Source organism: Ovis aries, chromosome 16 (genome assembly GCF_016772045.2).
Source record: "Ovis aries strain OAR_USU_Benz2616 breed Rambouillet chromosome 16, ARS-UI_Ramb_v3.0, whole genome shotgun sequence".
NCBI classification, from domain to species: domain Eukaryota; kingdom Metazoa; phylum Chordata; class Mammalia; order Artiodactyla; family Bovidae; genus Ovis; species Ovis aries.
The window spans coordinates 64286556-64306626 of NC_056069.1; the positions used below are offsets into that span (position 1 = coordinate 64286556).

The window sequence follows — 20071 nt, forward strand, 5'->3', positions numbered from 1 at the left end:
GATATTTTTCAAAAATTATTTTAGTATAAGTATGTTCCATGTGCTTCCCTGTGGCTCAGTGGTAAAGAGTCTGCCTGCCATGCAGAAGACCTGGGTTTGATCCCTGGGTTGGGAAGATCCCCTAGAGAAAGGAATGGCAACCCACTCCAGTATTCTTGCCTGGAGAAGACCATGGAGAGAGGAGCCTGGTGAGCTACAGTCCAAGGAATTGCAAAGAGTTGGACAGTACTGAGCAACTAACACAGACATGTTCCATGCGTCTGTTTTTAAGATAGGTATATCCCATGCACTTATGTACATATTTATACTAAAATATTATTTGTTATTTATCTGAAACTAAAATTTAACTCGGCGTCCTGTATTTTATTCACTAAATCTGGTAACCCTGTCTTCAATTCAGTCACTGATTCCCTTATTTCAGAGCAGGCTGTGAGCTTAATTCTTATGACATCAAAGGTGAAAAAGAGACAATGAATGACATTGTTTCTTTAACTTTATTCTCTTTTCTGAACATATATTTTTTAATCCTTCCTTTCTCATGTATATATAAAACCAACATTAACATTCATTTTTAATGATAGTAATATAAACTAAGGAAAATTTTGATATACATTTTAAAAAGACATCTTACATTTCCTCTGAAAGTATATTGTGGGCATAGTTTGAAAAATACTTCATCCTTCTTGCTTCTTAGTGGCTTCAAGTTCTAATTACCAGCCACCCATCTTGGTATTGATACCCTGAGAATACAGAATTGGACTTGTTTGGCTCCTATCACACAAAACAAGGCTAAATTGTATGTTCTATATTGATTAACCACAAAGGACTGTCTCATCAGAGAAATAGGTTTCTCATCCATTTTCTCTGAAGAGCACCCCACATAGGTTTCTGAGCCACAAATTTTAAGTAAGCAACCAAGAAGCCTAGAACCATCCATATGTCTGCCTCCTCACACCCAGAACCTCATGCCATACTTTGAGAGTTTTTTGCTAAAACCCATGTCACCCTGCTTTCATTTGAAAAAAATGACTATTTCTTAATATTTTAAGGCAGTGGACATGTTCATCAAAATAATCACAAATTGTACAAGGGCAATTTGTTGCAGAATTTTCAATGGAAGTGAGAAGGGTGTATTTTCTTTGAAAGCAGTTTCTCAGAACAGTAAGTGATCTATTACCAAAGAAAAAACAAAAGAACTCTGTTATTGTACAAGGACTTTGCCGCATTCACAAATCGAGGTCTTAGTTGCACCATTATTTAATAGCAACTGCGGAGATAGAAGACCTGAACTATAGGAGATTATCAGGCAAACTGCAATTTTATTTTTATTTCGTTTTTCACTTCTGTAGTGTAAAAATTGTTCCACGGATACTTGAGAATGTAGTTGCAGAGGCAGAACAGAGAGTGGCTGCAGAATGAGAGTTAGTTTGGACTCTGTTTACTCTAACAGCTCCTAACAAAGTCACACTTGGGCCATTTCCTTGGCAGGCCTGTCCGGAGATTTCCTGCGGGCGGGGAGATACTCCGCCCACACCGTCAACGGGGCGTGGTCAGCCTGGACGTCGTGGTCGCAGTGCAGCCGAGACTGCAGCCGGGGCATCCGGAACAGGAAGCGTGTCTGCAACAACCCGGAGCCCAAGTTCGGGGGCATGCCTTGCCTGGGCCCGTCCCTAGAATACCAGGAATGCAACATCTTGCCCTGCCCAGGTGAGCAGGTCCTGAAATCTGGAAAAAACTGAAACATCAAGGTCTTGGAAGACCTTCTCATCCAGCTTCCCTGCCTTTATGTTTGAGTATAACTTGTGATAGATAGGTGGATAGAGACACAGGTGTGGATGGAGGTGTAGATACATAAATTGTGGACTTCCCAGGTGGCTCTAGTGGTAAAGAACCCACCTGCCAATGCAGGAGACATAAGAGATGCTGATTAATCCCAGGGTCAGCAAGATCCCCTGGAGGAGGTCATGGGAACCCACTCCAGTATTCTTGCCTGGAGAATCCCACGGACAGAGGAGCCTGGCGGGCTACAGTCCATGCTGATGTAATGAGTCAGACATGACTGAAGTGGCTTAGCACAGCACAGCATAGATATAGGTTAGATACATAGACGTTGCTGTGGATGTAGATGTAGGTGTAGAGGTTGGTGTAGACATAGACATAGACACAGATGTAAGTATAGATATGGGTTTAGATATCTGGATATAGAGATAATCTTCCAACTGCCTTGCTATAAAGACAAATATAACCTAGACCAGATTATGTTCACCTGTTTCTGCTGCTGTAAAAGAAACCGGAACTTACCCAGAGCCCCTCTGAGGGATGGTGGGCCCAGGCGCCGCACCTCATGAGAGGTGGGCTGGGCTTCTTTGCCTGGAGAGGCGTGTCCTGTCCTGGACACCGGAGGCTGGCCCCTCCCAGCCTGTGATGGGCCAAGGCCCGCAGAACTGGCCTCCCTTCACACCACAGAGCCTTCACCAGAGTGACAGTCAACAGGGCTGGCCCCTGAGAGCCTGCCAAGCCCGTCCTAGGTGCCCTTAGCTCACAGGCGTCCACCTCCTCCTGAGTTCAGTCCTCTAAACGTGCAGCACCTCTTCGGCAGGCCCACCAGAGGTGCGCAGTCAGAGTCTCCTCCCTGAGTCCATGAATTCCTGCACAAGCGCAGGGTCAGTAAATGAGCTTCAAGGTCCCGCACGCAGGGTGCTGAGTACTGACACTGCTGGGAAGGCTCCTCTGCCGTCTCTGATGCTCTCACCATCTCTGCCTTCTTCCTGCCGCGGCTCTGAGTGCAGCTGTGTCACCAGAGAGCTTCCTCTGGCCTTCCCACGTCAGAGCAGCTTTCATTTAACCCCACGCTGCATGGCCATCCTGCGTGCTGGGCTCTGGTTTTGTATCCTGCCTTTGACTTTTTCAGAGTGACCACCCAAGGAGGGTGACCATCTCACTCCTGACCATGCCCTCAGCTCCCAGTGAGTCTGGCACACGCTCCAAATAGCTCCAGTGATGATTGTTGAAGGATGAGAAAATAAGCCGTTTGTTACTTGATCTTCCTTTTTTTTAATTCATTCAGTTCTTCAGCAGACATTTTGGATAACCCACTGTGCATTATTTACTGAATATAAAAAGACTCGGGCTTCCCTGCTAGCTCAGCTGGTAAAGAATCCCCCTGCAATGCAGGAGACCTGGATTTGACCCATGGGTTGGGAAGATCCCCTGGAGGAAGGATAGGCTACCCACTGCAGTCTTCTTGGGCTTCTCTGGTGGCTCAGACAGTAAAGAATCCACCTGCAATGTGGGAGACCTCAGTGCCATCCCTGGGAAGATCCCCTGGAGGAGAGCGTGGCAACCCACTCCAGTATTCTTGCCTGGAAAATCCCCATGGACAGAAGAACCTGGCAGGCTACATCCCTTGGGGTTGCAAAGAGTTGGGCACGACTGAGGGACTAAGCACAGCACAGCACAGAGAAAGACTCAGTGACCTGGTGCAGGTTGGAAAGGAACTTAAGAATTTAGTAAGGAGGCATCCTGTGAACAATGGCAACTCGTAGGGTCACCAGCTGTTTGGTTGATGACAAAATGCAGTGGCTGTATCAGCCGGGGACCCATTGAACTGCAATTGGGGCAGCTGTACTGAGCAGGCTGCCCCTGGGCTGAGTCCTCAGGGCCAGATGCGAGTTGGCCATATAGACAAGCAGGGGCGGGGAATAAGGGGTTACGGTAAGTACGGTGCACAGGGTTTTTAAAGGCACAGAAGCCTGCATCTGTAGCATCTTTTTCAGTTGGTTAAAAAAACAATTTCCTGAATTCCTTAAGCAAAGAACTGGCTTGCAGCCGTACTTAGAGAGCATCTGTTAGATGGACAGATGGATGGATGATGAGCGAATTGTGGGCGGATGATGATGGATGATGAGAGGATGGTGGGCGGATAGTTGGGTGGGTGGATAAACATGTACATTAAACTTAATATACAGTCCCCAGCTTTGTGGTGGGGACTCCCAGTCGCATTCCTGCTCCTCCCGCTACTCTGCGCTTCCTAGACTCTCTCTGCCTAAATTTTCCCAGCCTCAGGAGACTCTTCCTTCCAAACTACCCAGCTTTCTTGGCTGAGCCATGCTGAGGGGCTGGGAAAGGTCATGTCTTTCCCACAGCCCCAGTGTGGAGAGTTGAAGGGCTCCTCTTTCCCCGGGGGGCCAAGAGGGAACCCATGGGGCAACCTGATTAGATTAGCATCTGTGCTCTAAAGAGAGGCCGGGAAAGTCAGGACCCTTCGCCCACGCCACCTCCCCAGACTCCAGACATGAGCCCTGGCTGCCGTCGGCAGAATGTGCAGACTCCTGCAGATTTTTGGGTGCTGCCCTGGCCCTTGGGTGCTAGGCTGGGGTCCATCTCAGACACATCCCATCAGCGTGACCTAGTGGCTGCTTTTATTTTTGTGGATGTGCTGGTCGAACCAGCACTGTGTATACATAATCTTGTTGTATTGCGATAGCTCTTTCAAAAGCCCAGATTCCCTAGAGGGCTGTGAAAACATTCAGAGTGGCCCTCTTCACTTTCTGCTTGGGAGGGTACAAGTTCAGGGGCTAAGTGGGGCAAATGCTAATTCTCTCTCCCACCTCCTAGAAAATTCCTAACACAACATGGAGGGACTGGAAGAGCTCGGAGCTCTGCACACTGGGCTATTTTTGCCTCATCTAGGTGTGCTCTGCACACTGGGTTAGGGCTATTTTTGCCTCATCTAGGACTCTTCCCTGTCTATGAATTTACTCCTCCTCCGTCCTCTTGGGTCCACAAAGGGGCCCTGTATTTTATTTTAAAATGAGTTTTCTCATTATGGGCTTCCTTGTTGGCTCAGGGGTAATCCACCTGCCAGTGCAGGAGAGGTGGCTTTGATCCCTGGGTTGAGAAGATCCCCAGAGAAAGAAATGGCAACCCACTCCAGTATTCTTGCCTGGGAAATCCCATGGACAAAGGAGCCTGGCGGGCTACAGTCCATGCGGTCAGACATGACTTAGCCACTAAATAACAAGAGTCAGACATGACTTAGCGAGTAAATAACAACAGTGTTCTGTCTATAACATATATTAGGCACCTGTGGTGTGTGAAGAACACTTACTGCTTCTCTGTCTGTGAAATCCTGAAGTCCACACTTTGTTCAGTAAACTGCAAGGAACACAAAGGGAGCCTAAGACTTTGGTTCTGTCCTGTGTTGTTGGCAGCAGTGAGCAGTAGCTGGAGCTTCACCTGAACAGCTACAGAACCAGGTTCTTGGTCAGCCCCATAGACCGGATTTCGTTCTACTGACATACATGTGTTCCTCGATCACCCTTGCACTTGCATGTTACATGCTTAAAAATATTTCCTGGAAGAATTGAGAGGAACTGAGGAAGCATGGGGAGGAATGTGGAAGACCCCATATGCCCTCCTGTGATGGTCCATGGTGCGACAGACGTGTTCCCGTGGTGCAGACCCTGGGTAGCCCCACGAGCTCGGTCAGATATGGGTTTCAGAAGTGCTGTGATTTTGTGCCTCTTCCCAGTGGATGGCATGTGGTCTTGCTGGTCCTCCTGGTCCACTTGCTCAGCGACGTGTGGAGGGGGACACTACATGAGGACCCGCTCGTGCACAAACCCAGCCCCCGCCTACGGAGGTGACATCTGCCTGGGACTGCACACGGAGGAGGCACTCTGCAACACGCAGCCCTGCCCCGGTAAGCAGCCCCTCCCGTCCCCGCACAGAGGACAGGGCGATTTTGGCCTTCCCCTTGGTAAGGACTCTGCCCGCAATGCAGGAGATCCACTGGAGAAGGGATAGGCTGCTGCTGCTGCTGTTGCTGCTGCTGCTGCTGCTGCTGCTGCTGCTGCTGCGTCCCACTCCAGTTTTCTTGGGCTTCCCTTGTGGCTCAGCAAGAATCTGCCTGCAGTGCAGGAGACCTGGGTTAGATCCCTGGGTTGGAAAGATCCCCTGGAGAAGGGAAAGCCTACCCACTCCAGTATTCTAGCCTGGAGAATTCCATGGGGTATACAGTCCATGGGGTCGCAAAGAGTCAGACACGACTAAGCGACTTTCACTTTCACTTTTCACTTTGATGGAGGAATGGTGAAACTGACAAAGCGTGTCTCAGTAAGACTAAAAGAAGGGAGCACAGCAATGCCACAGTGTTGCCGGTGAGGTGACTTCATAACACATTGTTCTATTAATCCAATGGAATTATTCTCACCATGCCATGGTTGCAGAACTAGCAACAGAAACTGGTGGTGACCAAGCATTCTTACAATATTTAAGCTGGTAATGGGTACTGAGGGGCTTCCCCTCTGGCTCTGTGGTAAAGAATCCACCTGCCAGTGCAGGAGATGCGGGATCAATCCCTGGATTGGGAAGATCCCCTGGAGAAGGAAATGGCACCCACTTGAATATTCTTGCCTGGGAAATCCCATGGACAGAGGAGCCTGGCAGGCTACAGTCCATAAGGTCACAAAGAGTCATACATGACTGAGTGAGCAGGCAGGCAGGGAATGGGAACTGACATTTTGTTGCTGAGAATCAGGGTGGGAATCAGAGAGCCTTTATGGAGTGGCTTCATGGGAATCCCCTCAGGATCATAGGCGTGGGTTCTGGGCTCCAAGCCTGGGTGGCCCCAGTGCCCAGTGGATACCCTGTAGCAGCCTTCCCCATCCAAGAATAGTTCAGTTTTCTGACATATAGGGACCACTTGGAGTGAAAATGAGACACTCTCTTCTGAATCTGACTTAAACTTTGAAACACTCTAACACGTGTGTGTGTGTGTGTGTGTGTGTGTGTGTGTGTTTAGCTCCGGAAGATTTTCCTTGCAGGTTTCTTGTATATTGAGAAGTGTTTAGAAACCGTATCCTCAGTCAGTCCAAAAGCAGTCACTTTACACATTTCTCAGGAAATACTGTACCCTTTACAATTGATCAAAATACAAGTTTGGTTTCCAGATTTCCCCTGAACTGCAAAGAGGGTGCTTACATTTAAAAAGGAAGAAAAAAGCAAAAGTGTGTAGAAAAAAAGGAAGAAAAATACAAAATGTGTACTAACAATATTTTTATATTATTAATATTTCAGAAATATTATTGAGAGTTCATGTTTTTAAAACTCTTCCCTTAAAATGTGTATTAATCCTCTCTTTTCACACATCTGTGTACCCGGATGAATTTAACATATCTTAGTGAATCTCCTCCTCTGGGGTAAAGTGACCTTAGCTGGCTCATCTTTTGACCTTGACCCAGACTTGTTCTTGGATCTTTGGTTCTTCAGGCACAGTAAGCATGGGAAAGAATGAATTCTACCTCAAGGACAGCCTGCCAGTGGTGTACTGACTCTGCAGGGCTGTTTTCATAACAGAAAAAAAATATTAATATGTGTAGTAGCTTGAACCCCCTTCAGCAGCCAAGACTTTCTCATTAATGTCATTTCTCTTGCCTGGGTGCTGAGAGCTATAGAAATTTTCCAGGGAAGTATGTGAGTGTGAATGATCCTGTAGGATAGTGTCTAACACTATAACTTTAGAGCATTAAAATAATGTGTGTTTTAGAAAGTGTACTCTAAGCAGATTATCTCTAATCAAAGGTATATGAGTTCTTTGATTCATACTCCTGTGTGTTTAATTTACTGGACTTGGTCATGAGATATGAGTCTATCTTATTTTTAAACTATAAATATCATATGCAAACTCAATGTCGGTAAGCTGCCAGGCTTCCAGGTTGGTGGATTTTAATGGTCTTGTTGCCGCATCTCGTCTCCTCGGGCCCCTGCAGAGAGCTGGTCTGAGTGGTCAGAGTGGTCTGAATGTGACGTGGCTGGAGTCCAGGTCCGTGTCCGCCAGTGCGTCCTTCTGTTCCCCGTGGGCAGCCAGTGTTCGGGAAACACCACGGAGAGCCGGCCCTGCGTTTTTGATTCCAACTTCATTCCAGGTAAGGGGGCAGAGATACTTATTAGTGTGAACAAAATCACTTCTAATGTTTCAAGAGGAAATGATTCATGGGTGGGAGTTTTAGCTGTTCTTTGAAGTTCTGTTTGGTAAAACAAGAGATCATTCAATCAGTTCTTATGGTTTCAAGGTGGTTATGAATTTGTGGGAGTTCCCGGGTGGCGCTAGTGGTAAAGAACCCACCTGCCAATGCAAGAGATAGAAGAGATGCAGGTTCCATCCCTGGGTCGGGAAGATCCCCTGGAGGAGGGCAGGGCAACCACTCCACTATTCTTGCCTGGAGAATCCCATGGACAGAGGAGCCTGGCGGGCTACAGTCCACAGGGTTGCAAAGAGTAGGACACAGCTGAAGTGATGTATCATGCACACACACGTAGATATAGGTGTAGACAGATATGGAGGTAGGTGTAGATGTAGATATGGATACAGGTGTAGGCATAGATATGGATACAGGTCTAGGTGCAGATACATGCATGCATATAGAGAAGACATATAGATGTGAGCGTTGGATGTAAGATACAGAGGTATGTATAGGTATAGGGTGTAGACATAGATGGGACTTCCCAGGCGGTGCTAGTGGTAAAGAACCTGCCTGCCAGTGCAGGAGACATAAAAAGTGGTAAAGAACCCCCCTGCCGATGCAGGAGCCATAAGAGATGCTAATTAATCCCTGGACCCGGAAGGTCCTCTGGAGGGCATGGCATAGATACAGACAGAGATGCAGGTGTTGACATAGATACAGATGTAGACAGATATATAGATATAGACACAGGTTTCCCTGGAGGAGGGCATGGCATCCCACTTCACTATTCTTGCCTGGAGAATCCTGTGGATAGAGGAGCACGGTGGGCTCCTTAGGGTCCTTAGGGTCACAAAGAGACAAAATGGAAGCAACTTAGCAGGCATGCACACATGCATGGATTTGTAAGTAATGCAGTTGGACACTTGAATGTAGGCCCTGAGTTTTAAGATTTTTTAAGCACAGTATCTTCTACAATTTATTGACTATAACACAGTCAGATAGTTTGTTCAAAAAATGAAAATAGATTGTTTTTTAAAAATATTAAATGCTTTGGGAATGCTGTGCAAAGTTGTTTGCACAGAGAAAAGAGGACCGTTCTTTTCATGTAATCTTAGGATATTTGGGAAAATGGAAACCCATCCTTGTTCTCGTCTTAGAGGAGAGGTTGGCTGGCCCTACGGCTACAGTCCTTTCCATGTGAAATCAATGTTTGGTTAAGAGTGATAGCTTATCACCCATCACATGCTCACACAGGCACCACCTGTTGTTCAGTCGCTAAATTGTGTCTGATTCTTTGCGACCCCAGGGACCAGAGTACGCTGGGACCCCCTGTCCTCCACCATCTCCCAGAGTTCACCCAAGTTCATGTCCATTGCATCAGTGATGCCATCTAGACAACCAACCAAAAGGCATGGGCTAGGTACTTACAAAATATTTCACATATTCCTACCGTGTGCCTTAGGACTCTGACATGGACCAAAAGCATAGAGTAACCTCTTAAAAGGTTGCAATCAAGAATACCTTGTTCTCCTCCACTAAAGGAAAAAGTGGTCATGTTTTAGAGAAAGTTAGCGTAGGCCTCCTAAGGCACCTCAATCTTCCACTGTCTAGAACTGCAGGAGTGTTGATTATTGTTTCCTTTTCAACCATAGACATATTTTTAATTCTTGCTATTGAATGAAAAATCAGGAGCATTTCTGGACTCCTGAAATGGTGCGTATCCTTGGGAGTTAAAACATTTAGGTGGAGCTCTCCTTTCATTGGCATCCTACCTGTGGGTTTCACATAAGCATGAAAAACAGCATTGAATGACCTCTGAGTAGGGAAATTATTTGTTGAGGCAGTTTCCTTTGAGCTCTAGTGGAATGGTCTCCTCCCTAGGGAATGTGACAACACTGGTTTTGATGAGACAAAAGATCTGAGGCAGAAACCCGGGAGGCAAACTCTGCAGTGTTCCACAGCGAAAATCTGCACAAACTGCACGCTTGTTTTGAAACAAGTGCCCTGATTTCAGTCTGGGAGACCATCGTATTTTCTCATTGCTATAATTAACCTCACCCCTTTGCAATCAAGATGACCTTGACCAGATGCATCTCAGGTTGGCTAAAACAAACAAATAAATGTGCTTTTAAAAAACAATCGATTAGGCTTTTGGAAGCCTTGACTCACGTAAAACTCAGAATCAGTAGACACTTTGTAAATGAATCATTAATGTGGTCTTCCTTCCCTTCATACATTGCGATTGAATCTTTTTCCAGAAGTGTCTGTGGCCAGATCCAGCAGCATAGAAGAGAAAAGGTGTGGGGGTGAGTTCCGCTTTTTAATTAATTCCTAGCTCATTTCTGATAGTTTCCAGGCCTTTCTAACCTCATGTGTTTCATGTGATATTTCTGCTGTTGACGAAGAAAAATAGATTAGAGGAACTCCTCGATCGAAACACATTTTATTTTGGCAGTAAAAATGCAAAGGAGTCCATATTTGATGTCTGCATCAGTGATTTTTACACTGGGTCCTTAGATCAGCAGCATCAGTATCACAGGGAACTTGATAGAAATGCAGGTTTTCAGGCCCCTCTCAATCTACAGAATCAGAACGTCACTGAGAGGGGTCCGGCTCTGTGTTTTATTAAGCCCCTCAGGTGTTTTTGGTGGATGTAAGCTTTATGATCCAGTGATCTTGGTATTAGCTACAGTTAGATTTCCCATGAGTAAAACAGAATTCAACCATTTTGTTTATATTTATAGTGTAAATCCATGGCAGCCAGCCTCAAATCTCCAAAGGGCTGATGCAATAAAACGATACAGTTTTATTTTGGGTGAAAGGTTAGACTTACATCTCTAGAGTTATTTTTCAAACTTCCAACAACCCTGAATGACAGAAATCACATTCCCTGGGTCAAATCCAGGATGGTTTTGGACTTTCCCATCTAGTTCTATACTGTCTGGACGGGAGGGGCTGGCTGTCCATCGATCAGAGTCCAGCCGTTGTCCAGCTGTTGTGGGGAGCCAGTACCCAAACACAAGACCAGTGTCTTCCCTGTGTGTAGGTGTTGACCATTCCTAGCATAATCTGTTCCAGCTGGGAGTCCCAGACAGCTCAGGTCAAAGGTCTTTGGTCTCTCACACTCAGAAAGAAGCTGGATTTTCAGAGGTGTGTTTTGGGAATGTACTTGTGTTATTAACTACACTGATAAAGAGTTCACTATCTGTTACACTCTGTGTACTTGGCCATCTGTTAATCCATTTGTTCAGTCGTGTTTACTGAGCACCCACTCTGTTCCAGTTTTGTGAGGGGTGTGTACTGTGAGAACTCTAATAGCTCCAACTCATCTGGAAAGAAATGACATATCCCAGGAGAGCCTTGTGCCCGAGAAGGGTGATGTCTGGTGTCTGACGTGGGTCAGTTCTCTGAGTTCACAGACGAGCAACCACTACCTTGGGATCTGGGCTTCCCCAGTGGCTCAGCGGTAAAAAATCCTCTTGTAATGCAGGAGACACAGGAGACTGGGGTTCGATCCCTGGGTTGGGAAGATCCCCTGGAGGGGGCATGGCAACCCACTCCAGTATTCTTGCCTGGAGAATCCCATGGACAGAGGAGCCTGGCGGGCTATGGTCCATAGAGTTGCAAAGAGTCAAACATGACTGAAGTGACTGGCACCCATACACCTTGGGATCCAGCTGCAAGATGAATGTGGGTTGGTTCATGGAAAAATTATTGGCGCTTTAGTATTTTTGGATCAGTTACTATGTGCTCAACACTGTGTCAGATGACAGGAGGTATCCTAGTTCATCCCTGCAAAGTTTGTTCCTGTGGGTGCCTCAGCCCACAGTTCTTTCTGTAAAACCCTTGGCAATAGAGAAGAATTCGGAAGTCAGCGTTTTTCAGGGTATAGACAGCTGATACTGGGCATATACAGTACGGCACCCCTGAGGATCTGGGGACCACACTCCATATTAACCAGTCTCTTTAAAGACCTTGCCACTGAATGTGGGTGAAGAGAAGCAGCTAATGAATGCTCCTCCTGGCATTTATGGTCGCTTCTGCAACAGACGGTCAGGTTGGGTCAGGTCGGGCTTCGCTGCCAGATGAGTGGTGAAAAATCAGTGTTCAGAGACTGTGGTTTTGGGAATTGTAGAGAAGGGATAGCAGCCACAGCTTTTATCTGCATTTTATAAACAGAAGGTCAGAGAGAAGAGGTTCACGGGAAGTCAAAGTGGAGCTGGGTCTAGATCCAGACAGTGGGACCCCATTGTGTTAAGCCCGGAGCACCTTGGGTTTCCAAGATGGCTCAGTGATAAAGAATCTGCCTGCCAGTGCAGAAGGTGTCGGTTCAATCCCTGAGTCAGGAAGATCTCCTAAAGAAGGAATTGGCAACCCACTCCGATATTCTTGCCTGAGAAATTTCATGGGCAGAGGCGCCTGGTGGGCTACAGTCTGTGCGGTCACAAAGAGTCAGACGTGACTTAGCAACTAAACAACAATCACCCCAGGAAAAGAGTCCTGGTGCTGAGTGTCCCAGCAGAGGGTGTCTGGGGTCTGCAGCCACAGCATCTCTGTCCAGGCAACACTCTCAGACAACACCCAGGGTCCCCAGGGTGGCAGAGTCTATAGAGAGTGTCCCCATCTTGAGGGATTTCAAGGCAGAACCTGGGTGCAGCCAGCTGATGCTTCTGCAGCATGACTGACCCTCCAGGTGTAACACAAATTCACAAGCCACTTTCCTCAGCCGGCCTTCTCAGGGTAAGATATGGGAGTCCTGCCGAGACCTTGAACATCCAGGAAGACATGGCACAGAAGGCCCTGTTCTCTTTCTCTCTTGAGTCGCTCAGTCGTGTCTGACTCTTTCGACCCCGTGGACTGTAGCCCGCCAGGCTCCTCTGTCCATGCGATTCTCCAGGCAAGAATACTGGAGTGGGTTGCCATTTCCTTCTCCAGGGGATCTTCCCAACCCAGGAATCGAACATGGGTCTCCTGCATTGCAAGCAGATTCTTTAACAACTGAGCTAGGAGGGACAGAAGGCCCACTTCCATCCTAAGATTCAGCATTTGTGTGTTTGAGCCAGTTCTGCCATATGCTGCACCAAATCAAACCTCGAGGTGCTATTGATTCAGTCATAGAAACTTTAATCACAGTCTTCAAAACTCATTGTCTTGGTCTTAGGCTGCTGACACTGGCGCAGCAGAGCAGGTGGGTAAGTGGTCATGTGTGCGGGTGTGCTCAGTTGGTCAGTCGTGTCTGACTCTTTGTGACTCTGTGGACTATAGCCCTCCAGGCTCCTCTGACCATGGGATTTCCCAGGCAAGAATACTGGGGGAAGATACCATTCCCTTCTCCAAGGGATCTTCCTGACCCAGGGATTGAATCCGAGTCTCCTGCATTATAGGCCAATTCCTTACAGTCTGAGCCCCCAGGGAAGTCCTGGGGGTGAGAGGTCAGATGGGGCTAATTGTAGCAGTGACAAGTGAAAAAGATTACCTAGCAAGGAGTTTTGAGGATGTTGAGGGGACTTCACAGATAACTTTTTTCAGCTTATTGAAAAATCAGTCCAACTTTACACAGAAAATCAGCCAGTTGAGCCCACTGGGTAGTTGGTCTCTATTCTAGATTTACTGAACAAAAATAACAGCAAAAGCATATTCAAAGTGAAGTGCCACACTAAGCAGATTCAAGAGATTTAATAGGAACAATTTTTCACTTACGCAGAAAAAAATGTAGGCCTGTTGAAAGGTTCTGACTTTGAGAGCTATTTTTAGTTGCATGAGACACAGAGACTGTACAATCATCCTAGCGATGTCAGCTGGCCCAGCCTTCCCCAGGCACCTGCAGGAATGATTCACGTGACTAATGACAAAGTATCTGCATATGGAGAGAGTCATACATCTTCCCCATGTTATAATATAATACATTACTACTACAGCAGAAGTACTTTTATAAATTTAAAAGTACTTTATTGCCCAAAAAAGAAAAAGCTAACCATCATCTGAGCCTTTGGCAAGTCATAATTTTTTGCAATAGTAACATCAAAGATCACTGATCACATATTACCATAACAGATTATAACAGTAATGAAAAAAAAGTTTGAACTATTGCAAAAATTGGTAAAATGTGACACAGAGGCACATAGTGAGCAAATGCTGCTGGAAAAATGGTGCCAATGGACTTGCTAGACAGAGTCCCCACCAACCTTCTAAGTGTGAAAAGCACAGTATCTGCAGCTGTGCTCTGTCCGCACCATCAGAACCCAGAGCAGCTGTACCTTGCATGCTCCCCTTTTACCCTCATTGGCTTTTGTTTACAAGTAGCTGCATATTTAAGGTTCACTTCCAGCCCCTTATCTATGTCTTGCCTGTTGCTTTGGTCTCGTTCTCTGAATATTCCCACAGGAAGGGCTCTTGTGAGCAGTGTTCTCCAAGTTGTGGCACTGAGACAACAGATTATTCTCCTTATCCTTGAAAGTCAGTTTTGCTGGATATAAAGAATAAAATACCTAGGAATAAATGTACATAAGAAGGCAAAAGGTTCATACTCAGAAAACTGTAAGACACTGGAGAAAGACAAAAAGATGGCAGAAACAGATGGAGAGATGTACCATGTTCTTAAATTGGAAAAATCAATATTGTGAAAAATGACTATTGTTTCCTAAAGGAAACTACAGATTCAGTGAAATCCCTATCAAATTACTAATGGCATTTTTCACAGAATTATAACCAAATTCTTTGACAGTTTATATGAAAGCCCAAAAGACCCCAAATAGCCAAAGCAAGTTTGAGAAAGAAAAACAGAGCTGAAGGAATCAGGCATCCTGACTTCAGGCTATATTACAAAGCTACAGTAATCAGTACAGTATGGTACTAGCACAAAAACAAAACTATAGATCAATGGATTAGAATAGAAAACCCAGAGAGAAACACATGCTTCTATAGTAACCTAATCTGTGACAGAGGAGACAAAGATATACAATGGAGAAAAGACAGTCTCTTCAGTGAGTGGTGCTGGGAAAACTGGACAGCCACACGTAAAATAATGAAATTAGAACACTCCCTAACACCTACACAAAAATGAACTCAAAATGGATTGAAGACATAAATGTAAGACTGGATGCTCTGAAACTATTAGAGGAAAATATAGGCAGCAGAAGTACTTTTATCCCCACATGGCCTTGACCCTGGAGGGTCTAAATAGCTTAAGCATTGAGAAATGACAACACGTGTGGAATCCACGCTTGCTTACCTTGAGGGCGGCTTTAGGGTTAGAGTAGAAGCTTCTAGTGGTTGCTGGTAGAATGGCCCTTACATACTTTATTCTACTGCCCCAGATTCAGCCCTAAAGGCTTTAGACAAAATCAGGAAAAGCCACAGATTTATTGATCCCTTTCACTTTGTTAAATCGGTGACCAAATGATCAGGACGTGAAAAGCTGAGGTAGATGTCAGGGAATGGGTGGTTCTGTGGAATGTTCTAGTAACATCCTCCTGGATTATCCAGCCCCAGGTGCTGAAGGCACCGGAGGCCTCTGCTAGGAATCATCAGTGTAGAGTTTCAGTGTGAGTGGGAGTACATTGGTTAAGGCTCCCAGAGGGCAGAGCAGGAGGCTGCCCTTCTGCACCATCTTTATCCACCTCAGGGTGCAAATCCGGCTCCCAGGGCCCCAGAGCCCCAGAACGTGGTGTCCAGGAGGAGCAAAGGGGCGCAGCTTAGAGGGAGAGGCTTAGAGGGTTTAGAGATGGGTGAAGGATGCTCCACCTGTGCTCTGGATCCCAGATGAGGCAAAGGCAGCCCTCAGAGTCCTTGGGAAGGAGCCCAGGTGATTAAGGAACAAGTATTACAGGGCCTGCTGGGTACAGGGAACAGACTCGCAGGTCTCCTCTCCCTAGGGACCTCCCCACGTGACTCTGTCTTCCCACCCAGCATCCACAGTGGTACCCAGCAGGCATCTTCAGTGGTCCCATTTGAGTGTAGAGTAGACAGGTGAGAGAGAGCAAGAGTGATACTTGGCATCTGGTGATGCATGGAGGGGACATCTGGGAGAAAAGCCAGATCCTCAGATGTGCCCTGTGCAATGGAGACATAAGGCCAGTAACCCTCAGGCACCTGGTTAGCATACATTGCCAAGAGAGCGGAAAAGCATTGAGGTCATATTTTGCTTTACCTGAATTTCAGTAATTTCAGCTTCACGGGCACAGCTCAGATGTCATCTTTATTTCCTAAAAGGCTTAAAATTTTGATTGTCGGGTGTTTTACCAACACACAGTGAATATCTCATTTTTTCTTTTGTTGTTCTTTCTCAGACATTAAGAGGCCTTGCTATGACACTTTGATACCACTCAAACCAATCCTATATTAGAGACATAAGGCCCTATCAGTTCATTTTTTCAATATTTTGTATTTATAACTCAGAATAACTTGAAAATGCCATTAAGTAGGAAAAAAGCACTGTATAAAAGAGGGTAATTTCATGACCATTAAAAGATCATATTTCTTTGACACAAATCCTTTGTTTCTTTGGAGTAAAGCATTTTACTTGTAAGATCTCCAAAATACAATGTGAGTGAAAAAAAAGGTACCCCAGGTGACATTTACAACATGCGCACACAGCATGTGAGTGTGCCTTGCGTCTCCAAAACATAGTACAGAAGATGGTGACAGTCGTTTCCACTTGGAAATTTAAAAAAAAAAAAAAGACTTATTGTTGCCTAGCCTTATGCCCTTTCTAATGTTATACAATATGTGCATATTCATATTCCAAAAATGTAGTGGAAACATAAGATTGATGCAGTCAGAGCACATTTTTAAACAATATGAAGCGATAAAGGAGAGGGGAAGTAGTCAGGCTCGCAGGTGAGCGGGGATGGGAAGCAGTGAGATGCATCCTTGCTTTGTTCCCGGGACACAGACAGGCTGTGTGCAGGGGCCCTCAGTCCCTTCAGGAACATGGAAAACGTGTTCCTTAGGAACCCCAGAGACCACAGATCATGCTGCACTTGAGACAGAAGGACTTTCTTGTTCAAGCCTTAAAAGAAAAGAAAACGTCTCTCCTGGGGTGTGTGGGGACGTCCAAAAGCCTGGTTATAATCCATAAAAACATTGACATAAACTACACTGCTCAATGCGGAGAAGCGTTTTGGTGGCAGTGACATTTTTCATTTTTAAAGATTTTCTTTAAAAAGAAAGGCTCTATTGAATTTGTTATGGTACTGTTTCTGTTCTATATCTTGTTTCTGTTTTTTGTTTGTTTGTTTGTTTTTTGTTTTGCAACAAAGCACGTAGGATCTTAGCTCCCTGACCAGGGATCAAACCCACACTGCCTCCCTTAGAAGGCAGAGTTTTAAGTGCCAAGCCACCGGGGACATCCCTGGGACACTTTAAAGGAGGGTCCGATGATTTCCTGAGTTTTGGAAGGAATGTGGTGCTTTCCCCTCGTGTCCTTCTCTTTTCCTCTGAGCTCACTGCACTGGGGAGGATCGTGTCCCTTTCCCAGCGGCCTCACTGTGGCTCTTGTCTCCTTAGAGTTCAACTTGTTCCACATGATTGCCGTGGGGCTCAGCAGCTCCATCCTAGGCTGCCTTCTCACGCTGCTCGTCTACACCTACTGCCAGCGGTACCAGCAACAATCCCACGACGCCACCGTCATCCACCCCGTCGCGCCCGCCCCTCTCAACACCAGCATAACCAACCACATTAACAAACTGGACAAGTATGACTCGGTGGAGGCCATCAAGGTAGGGATTGGCAGCCACTGCTGGGGCCAGGTGTGCCAAGGACACAGGTGTTATCCTGGGGGCTGTCAGCAAAGCCCAGTGGTGGTGATGTAGGTCACGGGTTGGGGGTGAATGACGTCTCTTATTTTTTCCGTTAATTTTTATTTGACATATTGAAAGACAGTTGATAAGCAATGTTGTGTTAATTTCAGGTGTACAGCAAAGTGATTCTGTTATATGTATATATGGTTTCTAATTCTTTCCCGTTATAGATTATTACAAGATATTGAATATGTTTCCCCTCTGCTGCTTCCCTGGTGGCTCAGACGGTAAAATCGTCTGCCTGCAGTGCTGGAGACCCGCGTTCAATCCCTGAGTCGGGAAGATCCCCTGGAGAAGGAAACGGCAACCCACTCCAGTACTCTTGCCTGGAAAATTCCATGGACGGAGGAACCTCACAGGCTACAGTCCATGGGGTTTCAGAGTTGAAAATGATTAAGTGACTTTGCTTTCACAAGATATTGAATATATTTCCCTGTGCTGCACAGTAAATCCTTGTTGTTTAGTTTGTGTATGATGGTATATATCTATTAATCCCATACTTCTAATTTTGTAAATAAATTCATTTGTATTATTTTTTAGATTCCACATATAACTGATATCATATGACATTAGTCTTTGTCGGGCTTACTGCACTTAGTATGAGCATGTCTGGGTCCATCCACGTTGCTGCAAATGCCATCATTTCATTATGCTACCTGAATTTTGATATTCCTATGAAGTTCATGGTTCCCCTTAATATTCCTTAGGGAGTATGTTGGTGCCCTCTCTCTGCTATGATGGTTTCATTCAAAATCCAGTTTCCTTCCCGTGTGGAAAACGGAGTTTCTTCAGCCCTTACAGCTTCAGCTAGTTGGAGGCTCTTATGTCCCAGGATCTGCAGGGTCCTCTCTCGTTTCTCTCACCACCATGGGGCCCCCACATGCATAGAGACAGAGCTGGGTCCAGCAGCCATCAGCACACCCCACACACCTTCTCAGAACCAAGCCCCCAGAGAATGAGGAGGAACATGTGTTCCCATGAACAAGAATGTTCAAGGAGAATCCTCCAGTACCCAAGAAGGGAGCCCTTCTCAATGTGACCCCAGCCCATCAGCTCACCTGTGATCAGTTGCTTCAAGCATCTGGAAATCATTTAGCTGGACTCCTGTTCTCACTGAAGATCCAGGAGCCACTTAATCTGAAATCTTGCTGCTCTGAAGGCAAAGTACCACTGTCCAGGCTCTAATGAGTCTTTCTAGAATTTTCTTCTGACTCCTTGGCCAGATAAATCCTACATTTGGGCTCTGCCACCTACCTGACATCTTTTATTTTGAGCCTCTCATAATTTACCCTCTACTTAGGATAGTTCAACAAAAGTACAGGTATGTGAAATGAAGTGAAAATTGCTCAGTTGTGTCTGTTTGCAACTCCATGGACTGCAGCCAACCAGGCCCCTCTGTCCATGGGATTCTTCAGGCAAGAATATTGGAGTGGTAAGCATTTCGCTTCTTCAGGGGATCTTCCTGACCCAGGGATTGAACCTGGGTCTCCTGCATTGCAGGCAGATTCTTTACCATCTGAACCACCAGGGAGGCCCCAAAGTAGGGGTAACTGTTCTCTTAGTGAGAAAGAGCTTTTGTGTCAGAAATGGCTGCTGTAGAAACCGCCACCACCACAGTCACTTTCCCACAAGTGTAGAAAATGAGAAATTAAGAATCTCATGCATTTATGTAAATGTGTTCCTTCAAAATCTTTTATCAATGTACCATGACAATCCAAAAGCTGCTTATACAGCTACTCAGTTATAAGTGGTAATACTCAAAGTGCTCATGGATTTGAAATCACTAGAGTCTTAGGTTTCCTGGAGGTTTCAATTTAGGTGTTCTAACTCTTGGAAATTTTCAGACTAAAGTTCAAAAGTAGACTTTCTGAGTAAAGCTCAAAAATAATCTGGACTGAAAAACCTGCCGACCTCATTCTGGTTATGAGGCAAGTCCTCAACAAGGAAAATGATGTGCAGAAGCGTGTAAGTGAGAAAAGACATTTTAAAATAATGAAGGCTTAGGGGAGAGCTCCAATATACATACAGGAGGTTTTTTAACAACACTGCACTCCTTGGGTCCACTTATTTGCAGATTTTTTCAATATTAAATACTACCGTACTCCCCGATAAGAGGTTGGTTGAATCCAGGACGCAGCACTGTGGGTCCAGGCAGACCTCAGACAGGGAAGAACCACACGTATGGAGGGTTGACTATACCTTATATTCAGATTTTCAGCTTTGAGGAGGGTCGGTGCCCCTAACACCTGTGGTGTTCCAGGGTCAACTATAATCGTCTCCTGTTTTATTCTCTTTCTGAAATAC

The 20071-nt window shown here is 45.8% G+C and overlaps 1 protein-coding gene across 4 annotated transcripts in view; it reads left to right on the forward strand.

Annotated features, from left to right (window-relative positions):
• The window catches only part of SEMA5A (semaphorin 5A), a 557148-nt gene that overhangs the window by 530140 nt on the left and 6937 nt on the right, over positions 1-20071 (forward strand). For 3 of the 4 annotated variants that reach the window (XM_060400273.1, XM_060400274.1, XM_027980170.2), the window contains 5 exons: positions 1489-1707; positions 5534-5704; positions 7773-7928; positions 10226-10273; positions 17475-17686. In XM_060400273.1, coding sequence (XP_060256256.1) covers positions 1489-1707; positions 5534-5704; positions 7773-7928; positions 10226-10273; positions 17475-17686 — 806 coding nt within the window. The remainder of the gene's footprint in view (positions 1-1488; positions 1708-5533; positions 5705-7772; positions 7929-10225; positions 10274-17474; positions 17687-20071) is intronic. The other variant, XM_060400275.1, reaches the window with a different exon arrangement.